This window comes from Taudactylus pleione, unplaced genomic scaffold, assembly GCF_031769625.1.
Source record: "Taudactylus pleione unplaced genomic scaffold, aTauple2 ptg000377l, whole genome shotgun sequence".
Taxonomy (NCBI): domain Eukaryota; kingdom Metazoa; phylum Chordata; class Amphibia; order Anura; family Myobatrachidae; genus Taudactylus; species Taudactylus pleione.
Genome location: NW_028284778.1, coordinates 7,481,246 through 7,505,879, shown reverse-complemented (window position 1 = coordinate 7,505,879; position 24,634 = coordinate 7,481,246). Strand labels below are relative to the sequence as shown.

The 24,634-nt window shown below is 43.2% G+C and overlaps 2 protein-coding genes across 2 annotated transcripts in view; one reads left to right on the top strand and one right to left on the bottom strand.

Annotated features, from left to right (window-relative positions):
* LOC148508109 (uncharacterized) overlaps positions 1-10,217 on the bottom strand; it is a 60,842-nt gene extending 50,625 nt beyond the window's left edge. The window contains exon 1 of the mRNA XM_088445075.1: positions 10,121-10,217. The gene's annotated coding sequence lies outside the window, so the exon portion shown is untranslated. The remainder of the gene's footprint in view (positions 1-10,120) is intronic.
* A 192-nt stretch (positions 10,218-10,409) lies between these two features.
* LOC148508107 (uncharacterized) overlaps positions 10,410-24,634 on the top strand; it is an 83,591-nt gene continuing 69,366 nt past the window's right edge. Inside the window, exons 1-7 of the mRNA XM_088445220.1 lie at positions 10,410-10,494; positions 14,894-15,043; positions 15,597-15,788; positions 16,429-16,507; positions 16,610-16,707; positions 17,141-17,651; positions 20,714-21,951. Coding sequence (XP_088301346.1) covers positions 14,966-15,043; positions 15,597-15,788; positions 16,429-16,507; positions 16,610-16,707; positions 17,141-17,651; positions 20,714-21,951 — 2,196 coding nt within the window. The 5' untranslated portion in view covers positions 10,410-10,494; positions 14,894-14,965. The remainder of the gene's footprint in view (positions 10,495-14,893; positions 15,044-15,596; positions 15,789-16,428; positions 16,508-16,609; positions 16,708-17,140; positions 17,652-20,713; positions 21,952-24,634) is intronic.

The window sequence follows — 24,634 nt, the reverse complement described above, 5'->3', positions numbered from 1 at the left end:
CCACTAACACATGTAATATAAGCAAACAATGAAAGACAAAGCTAACAAGCGAAACGCTGCGTTGGTGGTTTGCTGCGTTTTGAAATGGCCGTTACTCAGTCTCACCAATGAAATAATGTTACAATAAGAATATGTTGAAGTGAACCGTGCAGACCAGCTAATAGATATCCAGATAGACCATAGAGGAGTGAGATTATCATTAGTGCAGCTTTTGGAGACACATATATAACACACTATGTCACTGTATGTGTCTGGAACTGCCTGACTAGCAGATTGCAAATTATAGAGTGAAATATGCACATATTCAGTACACCCAGAAGCAGTGTGGGACAATTTCACTTTAGTGCCCTGTTGCGTATCAATAAACGTTATTGAATTGTGGGGATAATCACTGATACTAAGGCCCTCATTCAGAGGCGCTCGCAAGAAGCGATCGCTCTCTCTGAATGAGGGCGGACGCTTCTTTTTTTTAGTGCGGCCTCCTGGTCGCTAGCTAAGCTGTGGGTTACCACCCACAGCTTAGCGACCGACCAGGGTGATGGTCGCGATGGTCAAGACCATCGCGACCATCAGGGCTTGCGACGAGACCCTAAGGTTGGGTCTTAGCAACCGCAAGCCCCAGGGACCTTCCTGCTCTGATCGAGCTGATGTCAGTGCGGCCGCCCACAAAACGGCAAGCGTTCCGTTAGGAACGCCTCCGTTTGTGTAGCCACTCCCCCGCCACGCCTACAAAACGGGCCGAGCTGTCGATCAACATCGACAGCCGGCCCTTTTGTAGTGAGCTCCGGAGCGAGTGCGGCCGCTGCGCAGGACCAAAACATCGACCCGGTTGCGAGCGCGCAGCGCTTGCGACCGGGTCTGAATGAGGTTGTGACCGGACGCCTTTCGCCTAGGCCGTCCCTGGTCACGGGTTAGCGCTTTTGGACTCCCACTCACCGTCAGTGACCGCCTGTCAATGACTCCGCCCACTGCGCCGTGGGCGTGTAACAATGCTGCCAACCGCTTCTGCTGCGTACGCATTTGACTAGCTGCGGCCACACCCCCTGATTGGTGTTGGCTGATTCCTCCTGATCCCTCGCAATGGACCAGGTCTGCACGGTAGCTTGGCAGAGGGCTTGAACTTGGAGACACGGAGCTCTTACCCAGAACAGCAGGAGAACGGAATAGCGTTTTGCGCAATTCTGTTGGTCGCAGGATTGAGACACAATTGAATTCAGGCAAGATGTTTATTGCTCAAAGTCTTAAAGAAGACCCTCCCTTCCGCCTGAAGGGGAATATCACTCAGAAATCAAACAGCAATTCTCCACAAAGGATTTCCAAAAATATACCACATACAGGAATCTTATCGGCAGCTCTTCTACTCAAAGAAGTTACAGGGTTGTACCACACACAGGGCTCACAGTCCCTCTTTTTATGTCATTCTTACACACAACATCACAGGGGGGCAAATCCACCCTGTGTTCCTTCTAGCCAATCATTCCAGCTCACAAAATATAAGTTAACAACATATTACATTTGTTACAGTGTGTATATTAAAATCAATAATAATTCCTTATACAATTAGAGTCAAATATATAAATGAAATGTGATAATTTTCCCAGAGCTTAGAAGTTTACACAGAACTGGTTATTCCAGCATATCAATAGAGGTAACAGAAACCAGCTCACAATACAATCTAATTAGCATTTGTTAAGGTGTTCAACTCCATAGCATACCCCCAAGAGGCTTTTTCCTCTTGAAGCTTCCTCACAGGTGATTGGACATGAGTATCAAAGTAAAGGATTGAAACACTCCCTTTTTGAACATACCTATCAGGTAATAGGATTCTCACAGAGACACAGGAAGGGTCTCTCACAGATGCAGGCACACACACTTGGAGAAACACATTCTTGCAAGGACACACAGGCAGAGCACACTTCTCCCCAGAAGACTGCCAAGATGGAACTAAATACACCTGGAATATGGCTAAGTAAACTGTACAGTGGTTAGCCTATATGGGTATTTGTAACAAGTTTGTATTAATCTGTTTTTAACTTATATAGTTTGTCATAGTGGAATCTTTGGTAACGGCCAGGTTATCAAGCTGTAATGCTTTGGTTATGCCTAAATTTGTGTTAATCTGTAGTAGACAATATGTAAAAGTTTGCAGCGATTTGGGTTCAGTTTTATACATATGGCTGGCTGTTATATATATATATATATAAGTTTATAGGTATACTCTTTCCCCCTTCCTTCCCGTGTGCTTGAACAATAGCATAGTCTGAGAAAGATAGGTTTAATGTGTGTTGTATTCTTGTGATCTGACTGTAACATTGTGTAGTTAAGATTAAGATGGAAATTGGGTCAAATACTGCAATCTGTAGATATTTAATTATTTGATATCAGCTGGTGATGAAGGAACCCATAACTCGGTAGTGGTCAATTACATTGTACTAAGGGCCCGATTCAGACCCACTCGCAAGCGGCTGTCCGCTCGCAAGTGGGTCGATGTTGTGCACTGCACATGCGTACGACGGCGGGAGCTCCGTCGTGCGCATGCGCCAGACGCGACGAGCGAAGGACTTTCCTTCGCTCGTTGTGTCTGATCAAAGGGGGCGTGCTGTCGATGTTGATTGACAGCACGCCCCCTTCGGTGGGCGTGCCTCCCTGACGGGGGCGTTCCCAAGGGAACGCCTACTGTCAGAAGCCGGCCCACTGACATCACTAGTGATGTCAGTGGGAGTGATTTTGGCTCTGATAGAGCCAAAATCACTCCGGGCCTTGCAGTTGAAAACCTCAACCGCAGGCTCCGGCTCGCAGTGGCGATGGTCAAGACCATCGCGGCCATCAAACTGCACGCTCGTATAGGCTGTGGGTGGTGACCCACAGCTATACGAGCGTCCAGGAGGACGCTCCATAATTATGGAGGGCGGCCCTCATTCAGAGCGTGCGCTCTGCTCAGAGCGTACGGCTCTGAATGAGGGCCTAAGTTTATAAGTAATGTACACTGTTTAGTAGTTTATACTTTCTAAAACATTATATAATGGAATCTGGTTGAAATATTGTAGTATGGAAGTTGTGAATTACTAGTCTTGTGATCATAGTTATAATTCTACCCAGTTTTGGTGTTGCATAGTACAAATAGGATGTTATAGGTATTATAATTATGATCATTAATGGATATATGATTTACAGAAGTTACAACATTATGCAAGTTTTCTTACTTTCAAAATGGAGTGTATTATCGGAGTCTTCAATGTGAGTTTACCTAGGGATCATGAGGCTTGCAAACAAAGGAAAAACATGTGCTTCGGCCCTTCCCCCTCCCCACGGTCTAGTGGGTACTGGATGAGGTCTGTTGTAGGATGGTATTGTTGTATATTGGAATTAGTTTGTGTTGTACATGTTGGAATATTAAATGGTGCAGTGTTTGCCTGATGTGTTGGCACATGATATTCAGCTTGCATATTTAATTAACTATTGCATTATGGGAGATTTCAATGAGGGTTTTTCTGACATTCAAAATGGAGTTTGTGTTCAGAGACCATGCGGTTTGAACAATAGGATATGAGCCCTAACAACAATCCCCAGGATAAGGGCTTCAACAACCCCCACACACATCTCACACAGCAGCCATTTTCTCTCTCTCTCATCTTTGTATCGTCTATATTGTATTTTAACAAGCATTGATTTTATGAAGATTGATTTGATGAATATAAAACCATTTTACTTATAACATTTTGTGTGCATCGTTATATTTATGGAAGGAAATTATCCAAATGATTTAAAGGGTATATAATTCTGGTTAAACACTTTGCGAAGTTCATATATTTATGTTACGTATAACCTGATAGTTATTATATGAAAAATAGAATATTTGCTTCAGATATATTGGGATTAAACAAGCTGGCAATGGCCTGTGTGTACAACAAGAAAGAAGAAAAAAACACCCCTCATCAACATTTCAAAGGAGTCTCTCAATATCCTCCTTCCTAATCCACCATCCAAACTTTAAACACAAACTGATTTATCATACATTATACTGTCTCCTAAAATATTGATATAACATTTCACAGGAAATGGTAAATGACATTCATCCTTATCAATCAGTTTGGCATTTCCAACCTTAACACATTCAGTGACATCCAAAAGGTTCTTAAAAACAGATTGTATTTTCAAAGGAAGTTCTGTATCGGAAGTGTTTGGTTATATGACACCATTCACACCTTTACACAGAGAACTTCCAGTCATGCCTCTTCATCAGACCTCCTGCTAAGGGAATGACAATTAGCATCTTGTTTCTGCAACAATCATGAAAAAAACAAACTTTTCCCCCAGTAATGCACACACACACAGGAGTTAGTCTCAGGCCTTTTGACTTAAATGTTACAGCCTTCTAAAACAAAACAACTTCTACATTCCTTATAAGTGCATTTTCTCTACAAAATATACATTTAAGCCATATAGTGCATAGCCTATTAAATATACGTTGCTTCATGCACTAATGCATTGCAGATCAGCTGCAGTGCATTACATATATATTTTAATACAGTTTATTATAAACCATGTGCAGTGAGCTTTTACACTGTCCTTTTAAAAATGGTGCAATGGCATGAGGGTTAATCCCCTCAATGCCTTGGCAGCCATTTTAATCACGTGTGGTCGGCCTCCGGCCACAGAGGTCCTAAACCTTTGGAGATAAATATTAACCCTATAATATATTTACCCCATTTACATACTGTACATATATTAGTATTCACTTTCACCTCACAGACGTGTGGGGAGAACTGATACCTATTTGATATACAGCATCTGGTGTACAAAAGACAGATATAAATGATGTTAAATATATTTTAACATTGTATGCCATTGAGAGATTGTTAGCTAAAAGGCACTCTTTATGATAAAGCTGGAAGAGAATACAGTCAGGTGCATAAATATTGGGACATTGACAGAATTTTCATATTTTGGTCTCTATTCACCACCACAATGGATTTGAAATGAAACAAACAAGATGTGCTTTAACTGCAGACTTTCAGATTTAATTTGAGGGTAATTACATCCAAATCAGGTGAACGGTGTAGGAATTACAACGGTTTCTATATGTGCCTCCCACTTTTTAAGGTGCCAAAAGTAATGGGACTATCAACTCAAAAGCTATTTCATGGACAGGTGTGGGCTATTCTCTCGTTATTTCATTATCAATTAAGCAGGTAAAAGGTCTGGAGTTGATTCTAGGTGTGACATTTGCATTTGGAATCAGTTGCTGTCGACTCTCAATATTAGATCCAAAGAGCTGTCGCCATCAGTGAAGCAAGCCATCATTAGGCTGAAAAATCAAAACAAACCCATCAGAGAGATAGCAAAAACATTAGGTGGGGCCAAATCAACTGTTTGGAACATTCTTAAAAAGAAGGAACGCATCGGAGAGCTCAGCAACACCAAAAGACCCGGAAGACCACGGAAAACAACTGTGGTGGATGACAGAAGAATTAGTTCCCTGGTGAAGAATAACCCCTTCACAACAGTTGGCCAAATCAAGAACACTCTCCAGGAGGTAGGTGTATATGTGCCAATGTCAACAATCATGAGAAGACTTCACAAGAGTGAATATAGAGGGTTCACCACAAGATGTAAACCATTGGTAAGCCTCAAAAACAGGAAGACCAGATTAGAGTTTGCCAAACAACATCTAAAAAAGCCATTACAGTTCTGGAACAACATTGTATGGACATATGAGACAAAGATCATCTTGTACCAGAGTGTTGGGAAGAGAAGAGTATGGAGAAGGAAAGGAACTGCTCATGATCCAAAACATACCACCTCATCAGTGAAGCATGGTGGTGGTAGTGTCATGGTGTGGGCATGTATGGCTGCCAATGGAACTGGTTCCCTTGTATTTATTGATGATGTGACTGCTGACAAAAGCAGCAGAATTAATTCTGAAGTGTTTCGGGCAATATTATATGCTCATATTCAGTCAAATGCTTTAGAACTCATTGGGCGGTGCTTCACAGTGCAGATGGACAATGACCCGAAAAATACTGCAAAAGTAGTTTTTTAAGGCTAAAAAGTGGAATGTTATGCAATGGCCAAGTCAATCCCCTGACCTTAATCTGATTGAGCATGCATTTCACTTGATGAAGACAAAACTGAAGGGAAAATGCCCCAAGAACAAGCAGGAACTGAAGACATTTGCATTAGAGGCCTGGCAGAGCATCACCAGGGATGAAACCCAGCGTCTGGTGATGTCTATGCGTTCCAGACTTCAAGCTGTAATTGCCTGCAAAGGATTTGCAACAAAGTATTAAAAAGTGACAGTTAGATTTAGAATTGTTTAGTTTGTCCCATTACTTTTGGCCCCTTAAAAAGTGGGAGGCACATATCGATACCGTTGTAATTCCTACACCATTCACCTGATTTGGATGTAATTACCCTCAAATTAAATCTGAAAGTCTGCAATTAAAGCACATCTTGTTTGTTTCATTTCAAAGCCATTGTGGTGGTGAATAGAGGCCAAAATATGAAAATTCTGTCTATGTCCCAATATTTATGCACCTGACTGTATACATTTTTCAGGTATATACCTGTAATATCAACTTATGTGTGTACATTTTCTTAAAGCACTCTGGTTCACTGACTGACCCAATTGAACTCCCTTTATAAATATAAAATTAAACACCAACCTCCTTACTAATGCTGGGCATACACAGCCAGATAAAATGTCTGTCGGTCTGACAGACATTTTATCTGGCCGGCTGCCAGCCGCAGATGTCCGCGGCATACACTGTGAGAGAAATCTCACAGTGTATAGCCCGACATCCGCGCTCCGCCCCCGGGGGAGGAGACATTTCCCTGTTCCTTCCGTAGAAAGGAACACAGGAAATGTCTGTCGGCCGCGCTAGGCATATACTGCCCGATGCGGCCGACAGTTCCCGGGTAAATATCGCATCGGAAGGGCATGCTGGACAATCCTGCATGCCCAACCGAGCAATATTTAACCCTCGGTCGCCCGCACATACGCTACAATTATCGCGGTGATCCGCCGATATCAGGCGGATCGCCCCGATAATTGTAGCGTGTATGGCCAGCATAAGTATATTAGTTTGGATATACAATAAATCCAATAACATTGGGCCAGTATGTGTCGCTCACCCAGATTGGATCTCAAATTAAGAACATACTATGTCATGTAAATCTTGAGTAATAGGCACCTTATATGTGAAATTATACCGCAATTATTTCAATATTAAGAGAGAGATTGCCTTTAACTCAAGAATACACCTTGCCATGTGACTTTGACTAACTGGCATCTTACATGTGGGATTAAACTGGGTACACACCTAAAGATTATCTGTCCAACCAGCCAACTAGTTGATTGGTTGGAATGAAAATCTGGTAATGTATGGGAGTAACTGATGATCAGCAATCTGCTCCTAAATGCCACAAAACAGATGAAAATGGTCCTCAGACAAGTTTGTTAAACGTTTGATCTAAACAATTTGTTCAAACAACAGTTTTTGTCAATTTTCCGGCGTTTGGGAGCAAATTGCTGATTGTCATTTGCTTTCATACCTTACCAGATTTTCATTCCACCAATCAACTAGTTGGATGGTTGGACAGATAATCTTTATGTGTGTATGCACCTTAACACTACGATTATTTAAATGCTAAAGGTGCATACACACACAACGATTTTTTTAAACGATTGTCGATAACGATATCATTTATCGTTCAATCGTTGCAAAAATTGTTCACTTTCTGAGTTAAAACGATGAACGATTATCGTTCATGCGCGTTCAAGTTTGTAGTTCAGTCAGACTGACCAACTGAATGATTTTCATTAAAGGAATATGCAAAAATCATTTGTAGTTCAAAAAAATCATTCATTACACTTTAAATAATCTGACAAAAAAATCTTTCATAAAATCATTGGTAACAAAATCGTTGTGTGTGTATGTAGCTTAAGGAATATTTCCACCATTATATCTGTATATATATCTTTAAATAGTGTGATATAGACTGATCAAGGGATAATATTGAAAGACACGAGATAACATACATACACACACACATACACATATATATATATATATATATACACACATACATACACATACATACACACACTTTTTCTGAAGATCGTTTAATCATATATTTAGACATTGAGTAAAGGCATCACAGACACAGCGTATTATAATTTATCTAATATTTCCTTCTTTCACTTTCTAAATTTGACCTTAATTTCCGCTTTTTTATTTACATATATTAAACTATTGTTAATAAATGTTATATTTTAACTGTTAGTGCACCAAAGATGACACATCCAATCCTGTCCTTTCATTGTTCACCAGACAGATTGGACAGATGTGTACACAACCTTACTGAGCGCACATATCATGGGTACACACTAGACAATGTACACAACCTTACTGAGCGCACATATCATGGGTACACACTAGACAATGTACACAGCCTTACTGAGCGCACATATCATGGGTACACACTAGGCAATGTACACAGCCTTACTGAGTGCACATATCATGGGTACACAATAGACAATGTACACAGCCTTACTGAGCGCACATATCATGGGTACACACTAGACAATGTACACAGCCTTACTGAGCGCACATATCATGGGTACACAATAGACAATGTACACAGCCTTACTGAGCGCACATATCATGGGTACACACTAGACAATGTACACAACCTTACTGAGCGCACATATCATGGGTACACACTAGACAATGTACACAGCCTTACTGAGCGCACATATCATGGGTACACAATAGACAATGTACACAGCCTTACTGAGCGCACATATCATGGGTACACACTAGACAATGTACACAGCCTTACTGAGCGCACATATCATGGGTACACACTAGACAATGTACACAGCCTTACTGAGCGCACATATCATGGGTACACACTAGACGATGTACACAATATGTCGCTCCAATCTGTGTCTAGTATATACTAAGCATAAGAAAGCCTCAGACAGGTGAGGACTCAGCAGGGCCTATTACAGAGGACGTCTGTGCATCTTATACATCACCCGGTGTACACTATTGTGTCTATTTATTCTGTCACTTCCACACAAATAACCATCTACTGAGGGTACTGATCACCAGCTACAGCTGATACGTTCTGTATGGGGGGTCTGAGTGCACCGAACACCTCCCTTTCTCTATAGTCTGTTACCCACCGAGCAGCAACTACTCTAGCTGTATTATAGCAACACCAGGGTCTGCTCCACCTGCATTATATGTAACACTAATAACCACCTACTGAGGGTACTGACCACCAGTTACAGCTGATACTTTCTGTATGGGGGGTCTGAGTATGCCATACACCTCCCTTTCTCTATAGTCCGTTACCCACCGAGCAGCAACTACTCTAGCTGTATTATAGCAACACCAGGGTCTGCTCCACCTGCATTATATGTAACACTAATAACCACCTACTGAGGGTACTGACCACCAGCTACAACTGATACTTTCTGTATGGGGGGTCTGTGTGCCATACACCTCCCTTTCTCTATGGTTGCTGCTATTTCCAAGTTGGAGAAAGGACCTCTGTGACGTATCCACCACGTGACCGCTGCAGGAGGCTGGACCGCTCCTGCGTTACCATCCATTAGGGTATAGAGGGGGAATAAATAATTGTGGCAAGCCACCGTGCCCGAAGCGTGGCGAGCGTAACGAGCCCGCGAGGGGACACTTTTGGTCCCCCGTTAGCATCCCCGCCCCTCCCCCTTTCAGTCCGGGTCACGTGGGTGTGACGTCACAGGTCCATCTGCACTGTATAGTATAGTCCTAACCCTTTCTCTATAGTTTGTTACCCACCGAGCAGTGTCTGCTCCATCTGTAACACCAGGGTCTGCTCCACCAGACTCTATTACATGTAATATTGGCGTTTGATCTACCTGCTTGATGGTAAGGCAGCACCAGGGTATGCTACAGCTATATTATACCTGAGACAGGAATCTGATTCACCTGTATTATAATAACAGACCACTTAAGCCTGCTCCACCAGTTTTATATATTAAACATAGCCTGCTCTACCTGTATGATGATAATGCAGCACCACACTCCACTCCCCTTGTATAATAATAGGAAACACCATTACTTACTGCCGGACACAGCAAAGGCCGCTCTCTGCCTTTTCCTTATAGAAGAAACGCCCATCTAGATAACCACGCCCCTTCCATCTCATCTCCCTGTAGCTATGGCCACTGTCTACCTCTCCCCTCTTATCATAGTGACCGCCCTCCTGTCATTCCCCTCAGCGCGGTGATTGGCAGCAGCGAGTAGAACAGCTTCATCACTACAGTAACTAATCTATAGCTAATGGTGTCCTCATGTACGGTGACCGGCGGCCATATTCTTATAGTTTCGCAGTCACAAAGCAGTGGGGGAGGGACCACAGGGGCTTTAGTTGCCATTTTGTTATAGGCATTACTGACACAGCCGTAGCCAGGTGGGGTCAAGTGTCCGGCAGCAGAAGGTAACGGAGCGGCCTGTGGTGTCCTATACAGGGGGAGCAGCTTGTTGTTTCCAACTTTACAGCGGGAGCGGCCTGTGGTGCAATACTATACACTGGGAGCAGCCTGTGATGTCCTGTTATTACTATTATTATACAGGGGGAGCAGCCTGTGGTGTCCTGTTATTAATATTATTATTATACAGGGGGAGCAGCCTGTGGTGTCCTGTTATTATTAATATTATTATACAGGGGGAGCAGCCTGTGGTGTCCTGTTATTATTATACAGGGGGAGCAGCCTGTGGTGTCCTGTTATTATTATACAGGGGGAGCAGCCTGTGATGTCCTGTTATTACTATTATTATACAGGGGGAGCAGCCTGTGGTGTCCTGTTATTATTATTATAATTATTATTATACAGGGGGAGCAGCCTGTGGTATCATGTTATTATTATTATACAGGGGGAGCAGCCTGTGGTGTTCTGTTATTACTATTATACAGGGGGAGCAGCCTGTGATGTCCTGTTATTATTATTATTATTATTATTATACAGGGGAAAAGCCTGTGGTATAATGTTATTAGTATTATACAGGGGGAGCAGCCTGTGATGTGTTGTTGTTGTTGTTATTATTATACAGGGGGAGCAGCCTGTGGTGTCCTGTTATTATTATTATTATTATTATTATACAGGGGGAGCAGCCTGTGATGTTCTGTTATTATTATTATTATACAGGGGGAGCAGCCTGTGGTATCCTGTTATTAGTATTATACAGGGGGAGCAGCCTGTGATGTCCTGTTATTATTATTATTATTATACAGGGAGAGCAGCCTGTGGTGTCCTGTTATTACTATTATACAGGGGGAGCAGCCTGTGGTGTCCTGTTATTATTATACAGGGGGAGCAGCCTGTGGTGTCCTGTTATTACTATTATACAGGGGGAGCAGCCTGTGGTGTCCTGTTACTATTATACAAGGGGAGCAACCTGTTTTGTCCTGTTATTATTATACAGGGGGAGCGACCTGTGGTGTCCTGTTACTATTATACAGGGGGAGCAGCTTGTGTTGTCCTGTTGGTGTTATTATTATTATAATACAGGGGGAACAGACTGTGGTGTCCTGTTATTATAATTATTATTATACAGAGGGAGCAGCCTGTGATGTCCTGTTATTTATATTATACAGGGGGAGCAGCCTGTGGTTTCCTGTTAGCATTATTATACAGGGGATCAGCCTGTGGTGTCCTGTTACTTTTATACAGGGGGAGCAGCATGTGTTGTCCTGTTATTATTATAAAGGGGGAGCGACCTGTGGTGTCCTGTTATAGCTGCAGAGTAACAATAACAGTAATGAGTGGTCAGGGAATAACACATAATAGGTATAACATGTATATACTATATATACCATATGTTACATAACAGGAGCTGGGGAAGGATATAAGGCTGCATTCCCTGAGCTGTAACTATTAAGGTATAATTAGCTCCAGTATCCATCCAGAGATCAGTATTACACCAAATTTGCAGTAAGACAACTCAGCAGCTCTCCTAAGGCTACCGTGATGCCCTAATTATAAGCAAACGTCAGGGGAAATTGTGGTTGTGCTGTGTGGTCTAATTATATAATAGGAGTGGGGTAAGAGTATGTAATAATAACACATTACATTTATTATAGACAATAAGGCATAAATCAAACCAATCCACTTAAAAGTATAATTTCAATCTCTGAGGTGTATATCTTTATGCTACAAGAAATATAGTTAAACTCTAATCAATTACCGGCGAAAACTGCATTTTTTTTTCGACATCGGTGAAATCCGACAATTTTCGCCAAAAGAAACGGTGAAAACGGCAAACAGGTGAAAATGGAGAAAAAAAACTAGAATAAAGTTTTCTCTATCAGATATCAGGAGAAAAAAAATGCAAAATCTCTATTTTTGGCTAAAAATGTGGGCGACCTCTTTCAGAAACCTTTGGACACCCCGTTGAAAATGGAAATTACTGTCCCACGTAAATTGGGGGTACGTTAAAATGGGCACAAAACTGCCTACTGCGACCGCATGTGATGTTTACAACACTTGACGCATCCATACCGCCCCCCAAATTATCAGACCCAATACGTTAAAACCATTTTTAATGTTTTTTTTTTAATTCACCCAAGATCTGCACGGTCGTTTTTCGCCAAAGTACGGAAATTAACGAAACATTTGGGGGTAATTTATCATTAGGGGGATGTCCAAAGGGTCTGTTAACTCTGTGCCAGGTACATGGAATTTTGGGCCCCCTTCTACCAATGATCTTATTACTTACCATGTTATAGCCCTGACTCAGCTATCGCACAGTAACTTTCTTTTCTCTCGGGCTAGTAAATGATTAGAGTCAGAGGGATGTGGCTTTTATACCTTGTTTCACTTTGTGCAAAACGTATTGATACAATCCTAATACTCTGTTACAGGAGCTCTCTGCACAGTGACTTGGGGCTCTATTTACTACAATCCGCATTGGTAATGCGGATTGTAGTGTGATATTACCGAGTGAATTCGCATTGCGAATTCAGGCAATATCACAGGGATTTACTACAAATCCCTTGCAGGGACAGAGCTTGCGATAAAGCTCTGTCCCTGCTAATCCCCTTCGGAGCCTTATCACGGTATTTTCGCAAAAAATACCGTGATTAAGTGCCCGCGCATGCGCCGACCGGTCGCCGCTGCTACCCCCCCCTTCGGCGCTAAGCCCCACCCCCGGTGCTAAGCCCCGCCCCCCGCGATCGCGGACCCCCGCTTCCCCCCCCCCCCCGCGACCCCCCTCTCCCTTAATTACACTTACCTGCATGCTCCAGCCCTCCGGTGATGTTCTCCATTCCTCCGGTCAGCTGATCTCCCATACTGCACTGGGGCCCGATCACCTGATGACTGGGCCGCAGTGCACTATGGGAGACCAGCTGACCGGAGGGGAGTCATCTCCGGAGGCCCGATCACTGGTCCCTGGAGTCAGGTAAGTAATTTTTTTTTTTTTACTATTTTTTTTTTTCCTTTTTTTTGCAGTGATCAGCTTGCGGTCTGTTTAGACCACACAGCTGATTACTGGGACCGACTCCCGGCTCTGCTCTCCCCGTTAGAGCAGGGCAGGAGGCCGGTAACCGGGGGAGACCCTGGATAACGCCACCTCCAGGTGGCGTTATTATCACAGGGCTTTCCCCGGTATTTTTTTCACATTTATTTTTAGTAACTTTGGTCGGATCACATTTCCCATTACAGTTATGGGAAATGCGATCTGCTTTACTAAAAATAAGTGATACTTAGGGGTTGGAGTAGAATTTTACGAATTCTACTCCAATTGCCCTGTAATAACTAGGTGATACTAAAATAATGTGAAAACACCCTTTTTCACATTATTTTAGTAAAAATAATGTTGATAAATAGAGCCCTTGGTGTGTAACTATATTTCCTTGTAGCATAGAGATAAACACCTGAGAGACATTATACTTCTAAGTGGATTGGTTTGTTTTATGTTTTATTGTCTATAATAAATGTAATGTGTTATTATTTATATACTCTTACCTCACTCCTATTATATAATAACACCTGACAGCACAACCACAATTTCCCCTGTCTCTCTGAGCTGAGACTGTCTGTCAGGGCGTCTTGTTATCCTGAGCAATAGAGACTCTCTCAGAGACAGCCAGTGGCTGTGACAGTCCCCAGATCCTCAGAGTGTCACTGATTATCCCCCAGGACATGTCTCACCCCATCTTACACAGCACCCACACGGCCGGCAGGCTGGTCACACATGTAACATACATCTGAGGTGTGGTCATTTGTCATTTCATCATTTGTGCAGAATAACTGATGGAATTCTGTATTGCTTAACCCTTTGTCCCCTGGGCTGCCTGCTGTCCTATCCCTGTGTTATTAACCTCTTCTGTTCCCTTCCCCCTCCCCTGTGTTACTGACACCTCTGTACAGCTGTTACACCCCCTGTTGTGTGCTCTGTATTCCTATGTTAGTTCCCCCCTCCCCATATCTGCACCCCTTCTGCTCTCCTGTGTGCTCTCCCCTCACACCCCTGTTATCTGTATGACCTCAGTGTAGTCACAGATTCTCTCAGTTTCTGGAATAAATGTAAGACAAAAAAAAAATCCCAATATCCCTAATTCATGTGTTTGTACAAGATTCATGTGGAGCAAATTGCACCAAATCTGTGTCTATGAGGAATAAGACCCCCGGCCAGGAGAGGAGCATTGGTGTAACCTTATGCAGTACAGCGTTGTGTGACAGCCTCTGAGGAGCCTTATGGGGCTGGGTCACAGGAACCTCTGACAGACACTGACCAGGGCTCTATGGCTGGGGGGAAAGGGGAGACTTACTGGTCACTCAGTGTCTGAGAGTGTTACATGTGTTCTCTGTAATATTTATTATATTTATTCCTAGACAGTCCTGCTGTGAGGAACCAGAGTCTTTATAACACGTGATACATTCTGTATTCTCACTAATTCATTGAGGATGGACAAGGACAGGAGTCACAGGACTGAGAGGATCTTACATCTCACCCTGGAGATCATCTACGTGCTGACTGGGGAGGTGAGAGGGTTTGGGGATGTCACAGTGACATCACTTATATGTATAGTAATAATACAGGGATATGACTGGGGAGGTGAGGGGATCTGGGAGCATCACAGTGACATCACATATCTATAGTAATAATACAGGGACATGACTTGGGTGAGGGAATCTGGGAGTGTTACAGTGATATCACTTATATCTATAGTATTAATACAGGGACATACGGGGGAGGTGAGGGGTTCTGGGAGTGTCACAGTAACATCACTTATATCTATAGTAATAACCGAGCAGCAGGGAGCCAGTCTCAGGTATAGTATCAGTCCCACAGTCCTGGCTAGAATTGGGATTTAGTACATCGTTCACAGTCTGTTCTTGTCACTGACCCAAAGATGTCGGAGCTGCAGGATATACTATATACTCTTAATTTTCCTGTATATAGGAGATTGTTACAAGACATGTATTTGTAAAATATAGTTTTCTTGTATATTATGTAAAATGAACACCTGAATAAACAGTCTCATTTAAATGGAGTTTAAGTGACCTTTCCATTGATGTCTCCCCTAATACACAGGATTACACAGTAGTGAAGAAGACATCCGGTGAGTGTGAGACACCCAGCAGCCATCCCCGTGTGTCGGGAGGATGGAGCAGGACCCAGAGTCCCATCACGGTGCCTCCACCTCACTCACTGATACATGAGAGACACAATGACCAGAAGATCCTGGAACTCACCAACAAGATCATTCAGCTGCTGACTAGAGAGGTGACTGCTGGGAATGGGACATTATACAGTGTCACCAGGGGATGTGTCTGGGTGGTGACTGCTGGGAATGGGACATTATACAGTAACACCAGGGGATGAGTCTGGGTGATGACTGGAGAGGTGACTGCTGCGAATGGGACATTATACATTAACACCAGGGGATGTGTCTGGGTGATGACTGGAGAGGTGACTGCTGGGAATGTGACATTATACAGTAACACCAGGGGATGTGTCTGGGTGATGACTGGAGAGGTGACTGATGGGAATGGGACATTATACAGTAACACTAGGGGATGTGTCTGGGTGATGACTGGAGAGGTGACTGCTGGGAATGGGATATTATACAGTAACACCAGGGGATGTGTCTGGGTGATGACTGGAGAGGTGACTGCTGGGAATGGGACATTATACAGTAACACCAGGGGATGTGTCTGGGTGATGACTGGAGAGGTGACTGCTGGGAATGGGACATTATACAGTAACACCAGGGGATGTGTCTGGGTGATGACTGTAGAGGTGACTGCTGGGAATGGTACATTGTACAGTAACAACAGGAGATGTGTCTGGGTGATGACTGTATCATTGTGTGCGTCAGGTTGCTATAAGGTGTCAGGATGTCCCTATCTATGTCTCCATGCAGGTGGGGGAGTATATAGAGGAACACAAGGGTCTGTACAAGGATGTGTTGATGGAGGATCACCGGCCTCTCACATCACTGGGTAAGAGGAGACTGTCTTTTATTGTACAGGGGAGAGCAGGTATGGGGGCCCCCTATATACACACATCACCTGATGTACTCAGTCACTGTGTGTCTCCTACAGATGGACCCAGTAACAGAAATACCCCAGAGAGATGTCCCCGTTCTCTTTATTTACAGAATTGTACAGAGGAGAATCACAGGATCCCACAGGAGCATCAGGTAGGTGGTATTTAGGGTCTCACCAATATTATTATTATTATTATCATTTATTTATATGGCGCCACAAATGTTTCGTAGTGCCTTACAAGTACATAAACAAGTTGTAGACAAGCGACTTACAGAACAATACAATACAGGACATGGATAATATATATTGCTACATTAGCGACAACACCCAGATAAGCAACGGAGCATAAGCAACCAAGTGAGGTGCCCTAGTGGTGAGTAAGAAGTAGATTAAACTAAAGTAGGGAGAAGGACAAGAGGGTAGAGGGCCCTGCTCATAAGAGCTTACATTCTAAAATATACCACAGTGTCTGTCACTATATGATGTGTAGAGAAGCAGTGTGCATCTCATACACTGATATTATACTGTATAATCTCAATTAATGAAATCAAACATCATTAAAAAAACAAAACAATTTTTGTTTAGGGTGCAGCACAGGCTAATATTAAGGCAGAAGATATAGAGGGAGAAGAAGAGACGTATGTGACTGATTTGAAGGCACAAGAGATAGAGGGAGAAGAAGAGACGTATGTGACTGATATGAAGGCAGAAGACATAGAGGGAGAAGAAAAGACGTATGTGACTAATAATAAGGCAGAAGATATAGAGGAAGAAAAAGAGACATATGTGACTGATAATAAGGCAGAAGATATAGAGGGAGAAGAGACGTATGTGACTGATATGAAGGCAGAAGACATAGAGGGAGAAGAAGACACGCATGTAGCTGATATAAAGGCAGAAGATATAGAAGGAGAAGAAAAGACGTATGTGACTGATAATAAGGCAGAAGATATAGAGGAAGAAAAAGAGACCTATGTGACTGATAATAAGGCTGTGACTGATATGAAGGCAGAAGATACAGATGGAGAAGAAGAGATGTTTGCGTGGGGCGATCATCAGTTTAAGAATGAGGAAATCCCTAAAGATATTAGCACAGGTGAGTAATAAACATTTATTATAGAATAGTCACATTCTCCTTGTTCAGTTTCTTATCTTACACCCTCCTCTGTTAGTACAAACTAATGAAGTAAATGTATCTGCCCAGTGGGGTAGCCGGGAGCCATCTGCCCTTATTATACTCCTGCTCTCCCCCTCACATTATTTCACTGTGTGTTACCAGCCCAGAGATCTGACCAGTCTCCTCCCCACACTCTCTGGTGTATCTCATACATCAGAAGCCATCAGCCCCTATTATACTCCTGCTCTACCCCCTCACATCATGTCACTGTATGTTACCAGCCCAGAGATCTAACCAGTCTCCTCCCCACACTTTGTGGTGTATCTCAGATACTGAGATGGAGATCACACTAGAATACAGCTAGTATGACCTGTGTGTGATATAATGTATAGACCATGCCTGCACTCTGTTACACATACTGAGATGTAGATCCGGAGAGCGTGAGGACACAGCAGAATGCAGTTAGTATGTCCTGTGTGTGATATAATGTATAGACCATGCCTGCACTCTGTTACACATACTGAGATGTAGATCCGGACAGTGGGCCTGATTCAGAGCCGGACGCTCTTTGAGAGCGCTCGCTCTGAATCAGGGCGTCCCATTTTTTTTTTTTTAAAGACTGCCTCCTGGCCGCTCTCATAGCTGTGGGTGACCACCCACAGCTTATGCAAACGGCCAGGTGATGGTCGCGATGGTCAAGACCATCGCGACCATCAGGCTTGCGACGAGACCCTTGTGGTAGGGTCTCGTGGCCGCAAGCCCCAGTGGACTTCCTTCTCTAATAGAGCAGGAAGTCCACCTACTGACATCACGAGTGATGTCAGTAGGGCCACCCACAAACGGCAGGCGTTCCTGCAGGAACGCCTCCGTTTGCCCAGCCAGCCCCCCTGCCCGCCTCCAAAACGGGGCAAGCTGTCAATCACCGTTGACAGCTGCCCCGCTTTGGTGCAAGACCCGTAGCGACGGAGCGCCCATCGCTGGCCGGGTCTCTCGCATGTGCACGCCGGAGCCGGCTTCGCCGTGCGCAGTGGGGGACCATCGACTTGCTTGCGAGCGCTGTGCACTCGCGAGCGGGTCTGAATCAGGCCCAGTGTGAGGATACAGCAGGGTACAGCTAGTATGACCTGTGTGTGATATAATGTATAGACCATGTCTGCACTCTGTTACACATAGTGAGATGGAGACCCGGAGAGTGTGAGGACACAGCAGGATGCAGCTAGTATGACCTGTGTGTGATATAATGTATAGACCATGCCTGCACTCTGTTACACATACTGGTATGGAGATACGGAGAGTCTGAGGACACAGCAGGATGCAGCTAGTATGACCTGTGTGTGATATAATGTATAGACCATGCCTGCACTCTGTTACACATACTGGTATGGAGATATGGAGAGTGTGAGGACACAGCAGGATGCAGCTAGTATGACCTGTGTGTGATATAATGTATAGACCATGCCTGCACTCTGTTACACATACTGGTATGGAGATATGGAGAGTGTGAGGACACAGCAGGGTGCAGCTAGTATGACCTGTGTGTGATATAATGTATAGACCATGCCTGCACTCTGTTACACATACTGAGATGGAGATCCGGAGAGTGTGAGTACACAGCAGGGTGCAGCTAGTATGACATGTGTGTGATATAATGTATAGACCATACCTGCGCTCTGTTACACATACTGAGATGGAGATCCAGACAGTGTGAGGACACAGCAGGGTGCAGCTAGTATGACCTGTGTGTGATATAATGTATAGACCATACCTGCGCTCTGTTACACATACTGGTATGGAGATATGGAGAGTGTGAGGACACAGCAGGGTGCAGCTAGTATGACCTGTGTGTGATATAATGTATAGACCATGCTTGCACTCTGTTGCTAGTGACACTATTAACTCTGTGTAACTACCATTACAGTTTAGCATATAGATAAGGTGTCTGAATTAATTTCAAGAAATCTCAGGTTTATGCCCAGATGTTGCGCACATTGTATATAACATGTCATAAGAGAGAGATTTTGGGGGAAATGTATCAAACCTTAGAGAGAGATACAGTGGAGAAATTGCCCATAGCAGCCAATCAGCTTGTAGCTTTTATTATCAAGTACCGTTTGTAAATTGACAGAAGCTGATTGTTGCAAAGAGCAACTTCTCCACTTTGCCTCTGTAAGGTTTGATAAATCTCCCCCTTTAGTGACTACTCACCGACCAGTGTTACTCCTAAACTCTAATCCTCCTCATGACACACATCAGTAAATATATGATGAAGGCACAGTCTGTATGGAATTATTGGGGTACAGCCAGGCACGTCTTATAGTTACACAGTATGGAGATTTAGGGGTACAGCCGGGCACTTATTATAGTTACACAGTATGGAGATGTAGGGGTACAGCTGGGCACGTCTTATAGTTACACAGTATAGAGATGTTGGGGTACAGCCAGGCACTTCTTATAGTTACACAGTATGGTGATCTTGGGCTACAGCTGGGCGCATCTTATTATAGTTACACAGTATGAGATGTTGGGGTACAGCCGGGCACTTCTTATTATAGTTACATAGTATGGAGATGTTGGGGTACAGCTGGGCACATCTTATAGTTACACAGTATGGAGATGTTGGGGTACAGCCGGGCACGTCTTATTATAGTTGCACGGTATAGAGATGTTGGGGTACAGCCGGGCACTTCTTATTATAGTTACACGGTATGGAGATGTTGGGTACAGCCAGGCACGTCTTGTTATAGTTACACAGTATAGAGATGTTGGGGTACAGCCGGGCACATCTTATTATAGTTACATAGTATGGAGATGTTGCGGTACAGCTGGGCACATCTTATAGTTGCACGGTATAGAGATGTTGGGGTACAGCCGGGCACGTGTTATAGTTACACAGTATGGAGATGTTGGGGTACAGCCGGGCACTTATTATAGTTACACAGTATGGAGATGTTGGGGTACAGCCGGGCAAGTCTTATTATAGTTACACAGTATGGTATAGCTCTGCAGGGGCGCTAATTCCCATATAATTATTCTGTTCCCAGCAGATGGACACAGCAGCAGGAATAACTCAGGGAGACGTCTCATATTATCTCCAGAGGATAATAACTTCTCACAGGACTCTCCAGGAGAAAACCCCATTACCCCCAGTATACATCCTCCATCTCAAAGTGCAGATCTATCATCTGATCCCTCTAACCATGAGGAATGTTCCCCTTATAATCCTAGTAGTGTTACACACAGCTCAGATCACACAGGTGATAAACCATTGTCATGTTCTGAATGTGGGAAAGGATTTACCAAGCAGATCAGTCTTTCTATACATCAGAAGAGAGTACACGCAACTGAAAGGCCTTTTCTATGTTCTGAGTGTGGGAAATGTTTTACATGTAAATCATATCTTGTTAGACATAAGAGACATCACACAGGTGAGAAACCATTTCCATGTTCTGAATGTGGGAAATGTTTTACACAGAAAGTACATCTCGTTACACATCAGAGAAGTCACACAGGTGAGAAACCATTTCCATGTTCTGAATGTGGGAAATGTTTTAAACATAAATCAACTCTTGTTAGACATCAGAGAAGTCACACAGGTGAGAAACCATTTCCATGTTCTGAGTGTGGGAAATGTTTTACAAAGCAATCAGATCTCATTACACATCAGAGATGTCACACAGGTGAGAAACCATTTCCATGTTCTGAATGTGGGAAATGTTTTACACAGAAAGCAAATCTTGTTAGACATCAGAGAAGTCACACAGATGAGAAACTATTTTCATGTTCTGAATGTGGGAAATGTTTTAAACATAAATCAGCTCTTGTTACACATCAGAGAAGTCACACAGGAAAGAATCTATTTCCATGTTCTGAATGTGGGAAGTGTTTTACATTTAAATCAGATCTTCGTACACATCAGAGATGTCACACAGGTGAAAAACCATTTCCATGTTCTGAGTGTGGGAAATGTTTTACACGGAATTCAGAACTTGTTCATCATCAGAGACGTCACACAGGTGAGAAACCATTTCCATGTTCTGAGTGTGGGAAATGTTTTATACAGAAATCAGAACTTGTTAAACATCAGAGATGTCACACAGGTGAGAGGCCATTTCCATGCTCTGAGTGTGGGAAATGTTTTTCAGAGAAATCAGAACTTGTTCATCATCAGAGACGTCACACAGGTGAGAAACCATTTCCATGTTCTGAGTGTGGGAAATGTTTTACACGGAAATCCACTCTGTTTAGTCATCAGAGACGTCACACAGGAAAAAAACAATGTGTATGAGCATCTAGAAATATATAGAAATTGCAGCGGTATTTGCAGTACTGTTATTGGGAATTATCAGAAGAGGCATAAATACAATGTTAGCCTAGATTGCTGTCCCTGGTTAGTGAAGGGTAAATTACATTTGCATTATCACACTATGGGCCTGATCCAGCAGCGGAAGCAAATGTAGCTGCAGTCTCTTACAGATCGCAGGTACTAATATATGCTAATGCCGAGGCACAGCCGCCATAACCACGCCCACTGCTGCCTTCTCATCGTCCAATGTCGCACTCCTGTGTAATAATCGGTACCATCGCCGCACATCAAGCAGTCACACAGCATTTACATCAGGTCTGACCAGCCACAAACACTGCAGCTCTCGACACGCAGAGAGGTCTCATGCTGCAGCTGCCATCACTATGGCTAATCTATACACGCCTGCATGACATGGCGATCACATGGACACACACTCCTGCAGCTTTCTGTCCACCCCCGTTACCTCCCTCAAATGCTGTCACCCGTGTATTTCTCTGTGCATCCGTAATCGCAATGTGATCCCTGTATGTGCGCAGTGTGACTTATACGCAGGTGTGATGGCAAACATTCGCTCTATTTGCGTAACTATCGTCATTGCGTCCTCTGGTTAATCAACCCCTATATACTAATATATTACACTTTATCATATATCCACATGGATGTCAGCAACATAGGACTACAACAGGTTCCTCAAGTAATGGCTTTCAGTTTCCTTATTCTATCAGATCAGGGTTTCCCAAACTCCGCTATTACAGGCCGGGTATTAAGGATATCCATGCTTGAGCACAGGTCAGTTAGTTAGTGCCTCAGTCAGTTTGATTTAACCATTTGGACTCAAGCATGGATATCCTTAAACCCTGTTCTGTAATGGCGGACTTTGGGAAGCTCTGTATTAGATTATTATTGTGCTATTGGCCTATTTGTGCAATAACAAGACCGCATGATGTAATATAGGACATAACTAATCTGTCATCATGACCATTTACAGATTGACCTTAGTATGTCCTGCACTGTCACCTCCAACAGTGGTGACACCACCAGTAATGTGCAGGGTCAGGAGATGGAGGTTATTTGGTAGTGAGAAAATCACAAAAAGGACAATACAAGCTTTGTTATACACCTACAAAAATATTATATAAAGAGTTTGGTAGCAAGTAAGAAAACCAGACACTGCACGGACTTGTCTGATGTCCATGTGGGGTAACACAGCTGCGTGTGGCGCTTGTTTGTTAGTATTTACCACACTTTTTGACGTGAATGTTTTTGTACATTGTTAGTAAAGCTGGAATAGTGCCCAGTTGTCCTATCGGTGGTGCACATGTTCTGTGATGGCCTTGAAGTAAGATCTAATGATTTGCTGTAAGACGGGATTTGGTGGAAACACTGATGTTACCAGAGATGTCACAAGGAAGTATAGAGGTTTCTGCATGAGGGTGAGTTGTGTCTCACGGGCTGGTCACACTAGGCCACAGCGGGCAGGAGAAAATAACAGAGATAGGGACAGGGCATTCAGCTATAGACCAGGGTACAAGCCGAGGTCAGAGCCACAGAAGAACAAACATCAGGCATAAGCCGGGTCAGTATTGGTCAGTCAGACAATTACTATGACTCATTCAGAACTGGATATAAACTGACATAAAGCTGTATTACTCTGTCACTTTAGGTACTGGTGATTATATATATATATATTGGGGTTGTACCAGCTCTTCGTATTCCCAGGTTCTTGTTATGCAGTTTTTTATTTCTTGTTTTTTAGATTTATCCTAACTTTGCTTTTAGTATCTTTATACTGTGACTGTCTTAGTATCCATTTCTCATACCCAAACAAGAAAGGTTTTGTCTTACACGTGTGCCCCTCTTTCCCGTCTCCTGTCACTGTGACACCGCTCTGGTGTTGGGGATTTGCTCTCTGATGGGCACCTGCATGGATACACTGGCCTGTCCTGTTATTACCTCCTATCATGATATATATCAGCATATTGTTGGTACATATGTATTAGATAATATGTCGTCTCTATTGTGTGTGCGCCATGGAGGGAATGACAGCACATATCCTGCAGCTTTTAATACATGAGTAATGCAGAAATGACGTATTGTACACAAGCCATGAAATGGCAGGAATTTCTCTGTATGATTAACTGGACGTTACAGGACTATAATGTGCAGGATGTTACTCTCATCTTTAATGTAAGGACCATATTATACCAAAGAGAGAAAGCCAGGACAGCTATTCCTCATGGATTGCTCCTAATACGTACAGACCTCATCTGATGGAAAATGCCAGGATGCTACACATCTCTGAGTATTGGATGTATGATCTGTTATATATATATATATATATATATATATATATATATATGTGCACAGCACAGCGTCACTGCTCCAATATGCCGGGAGCCTCACATCATTACTCTGTTCTGTTACCTAGCTGTATCCATGTCATTCTTGTCTGATCATAGTTGTAATGGAGTTATATGAGCTGAAATACTCTGTAACTAAAGAAAATTGTAACCGCAGCACAGATTACCAGCACCACCCACCTTATCTGCTGCTTGTGTGTCTGCCCCCAGGTTTGCAGGATACAGCAGCTGCTCATTTTATAATCTGCTTTTCTTGTTGTATTCTAGCAGCAAAACAATCACACAATATTATAGTAATC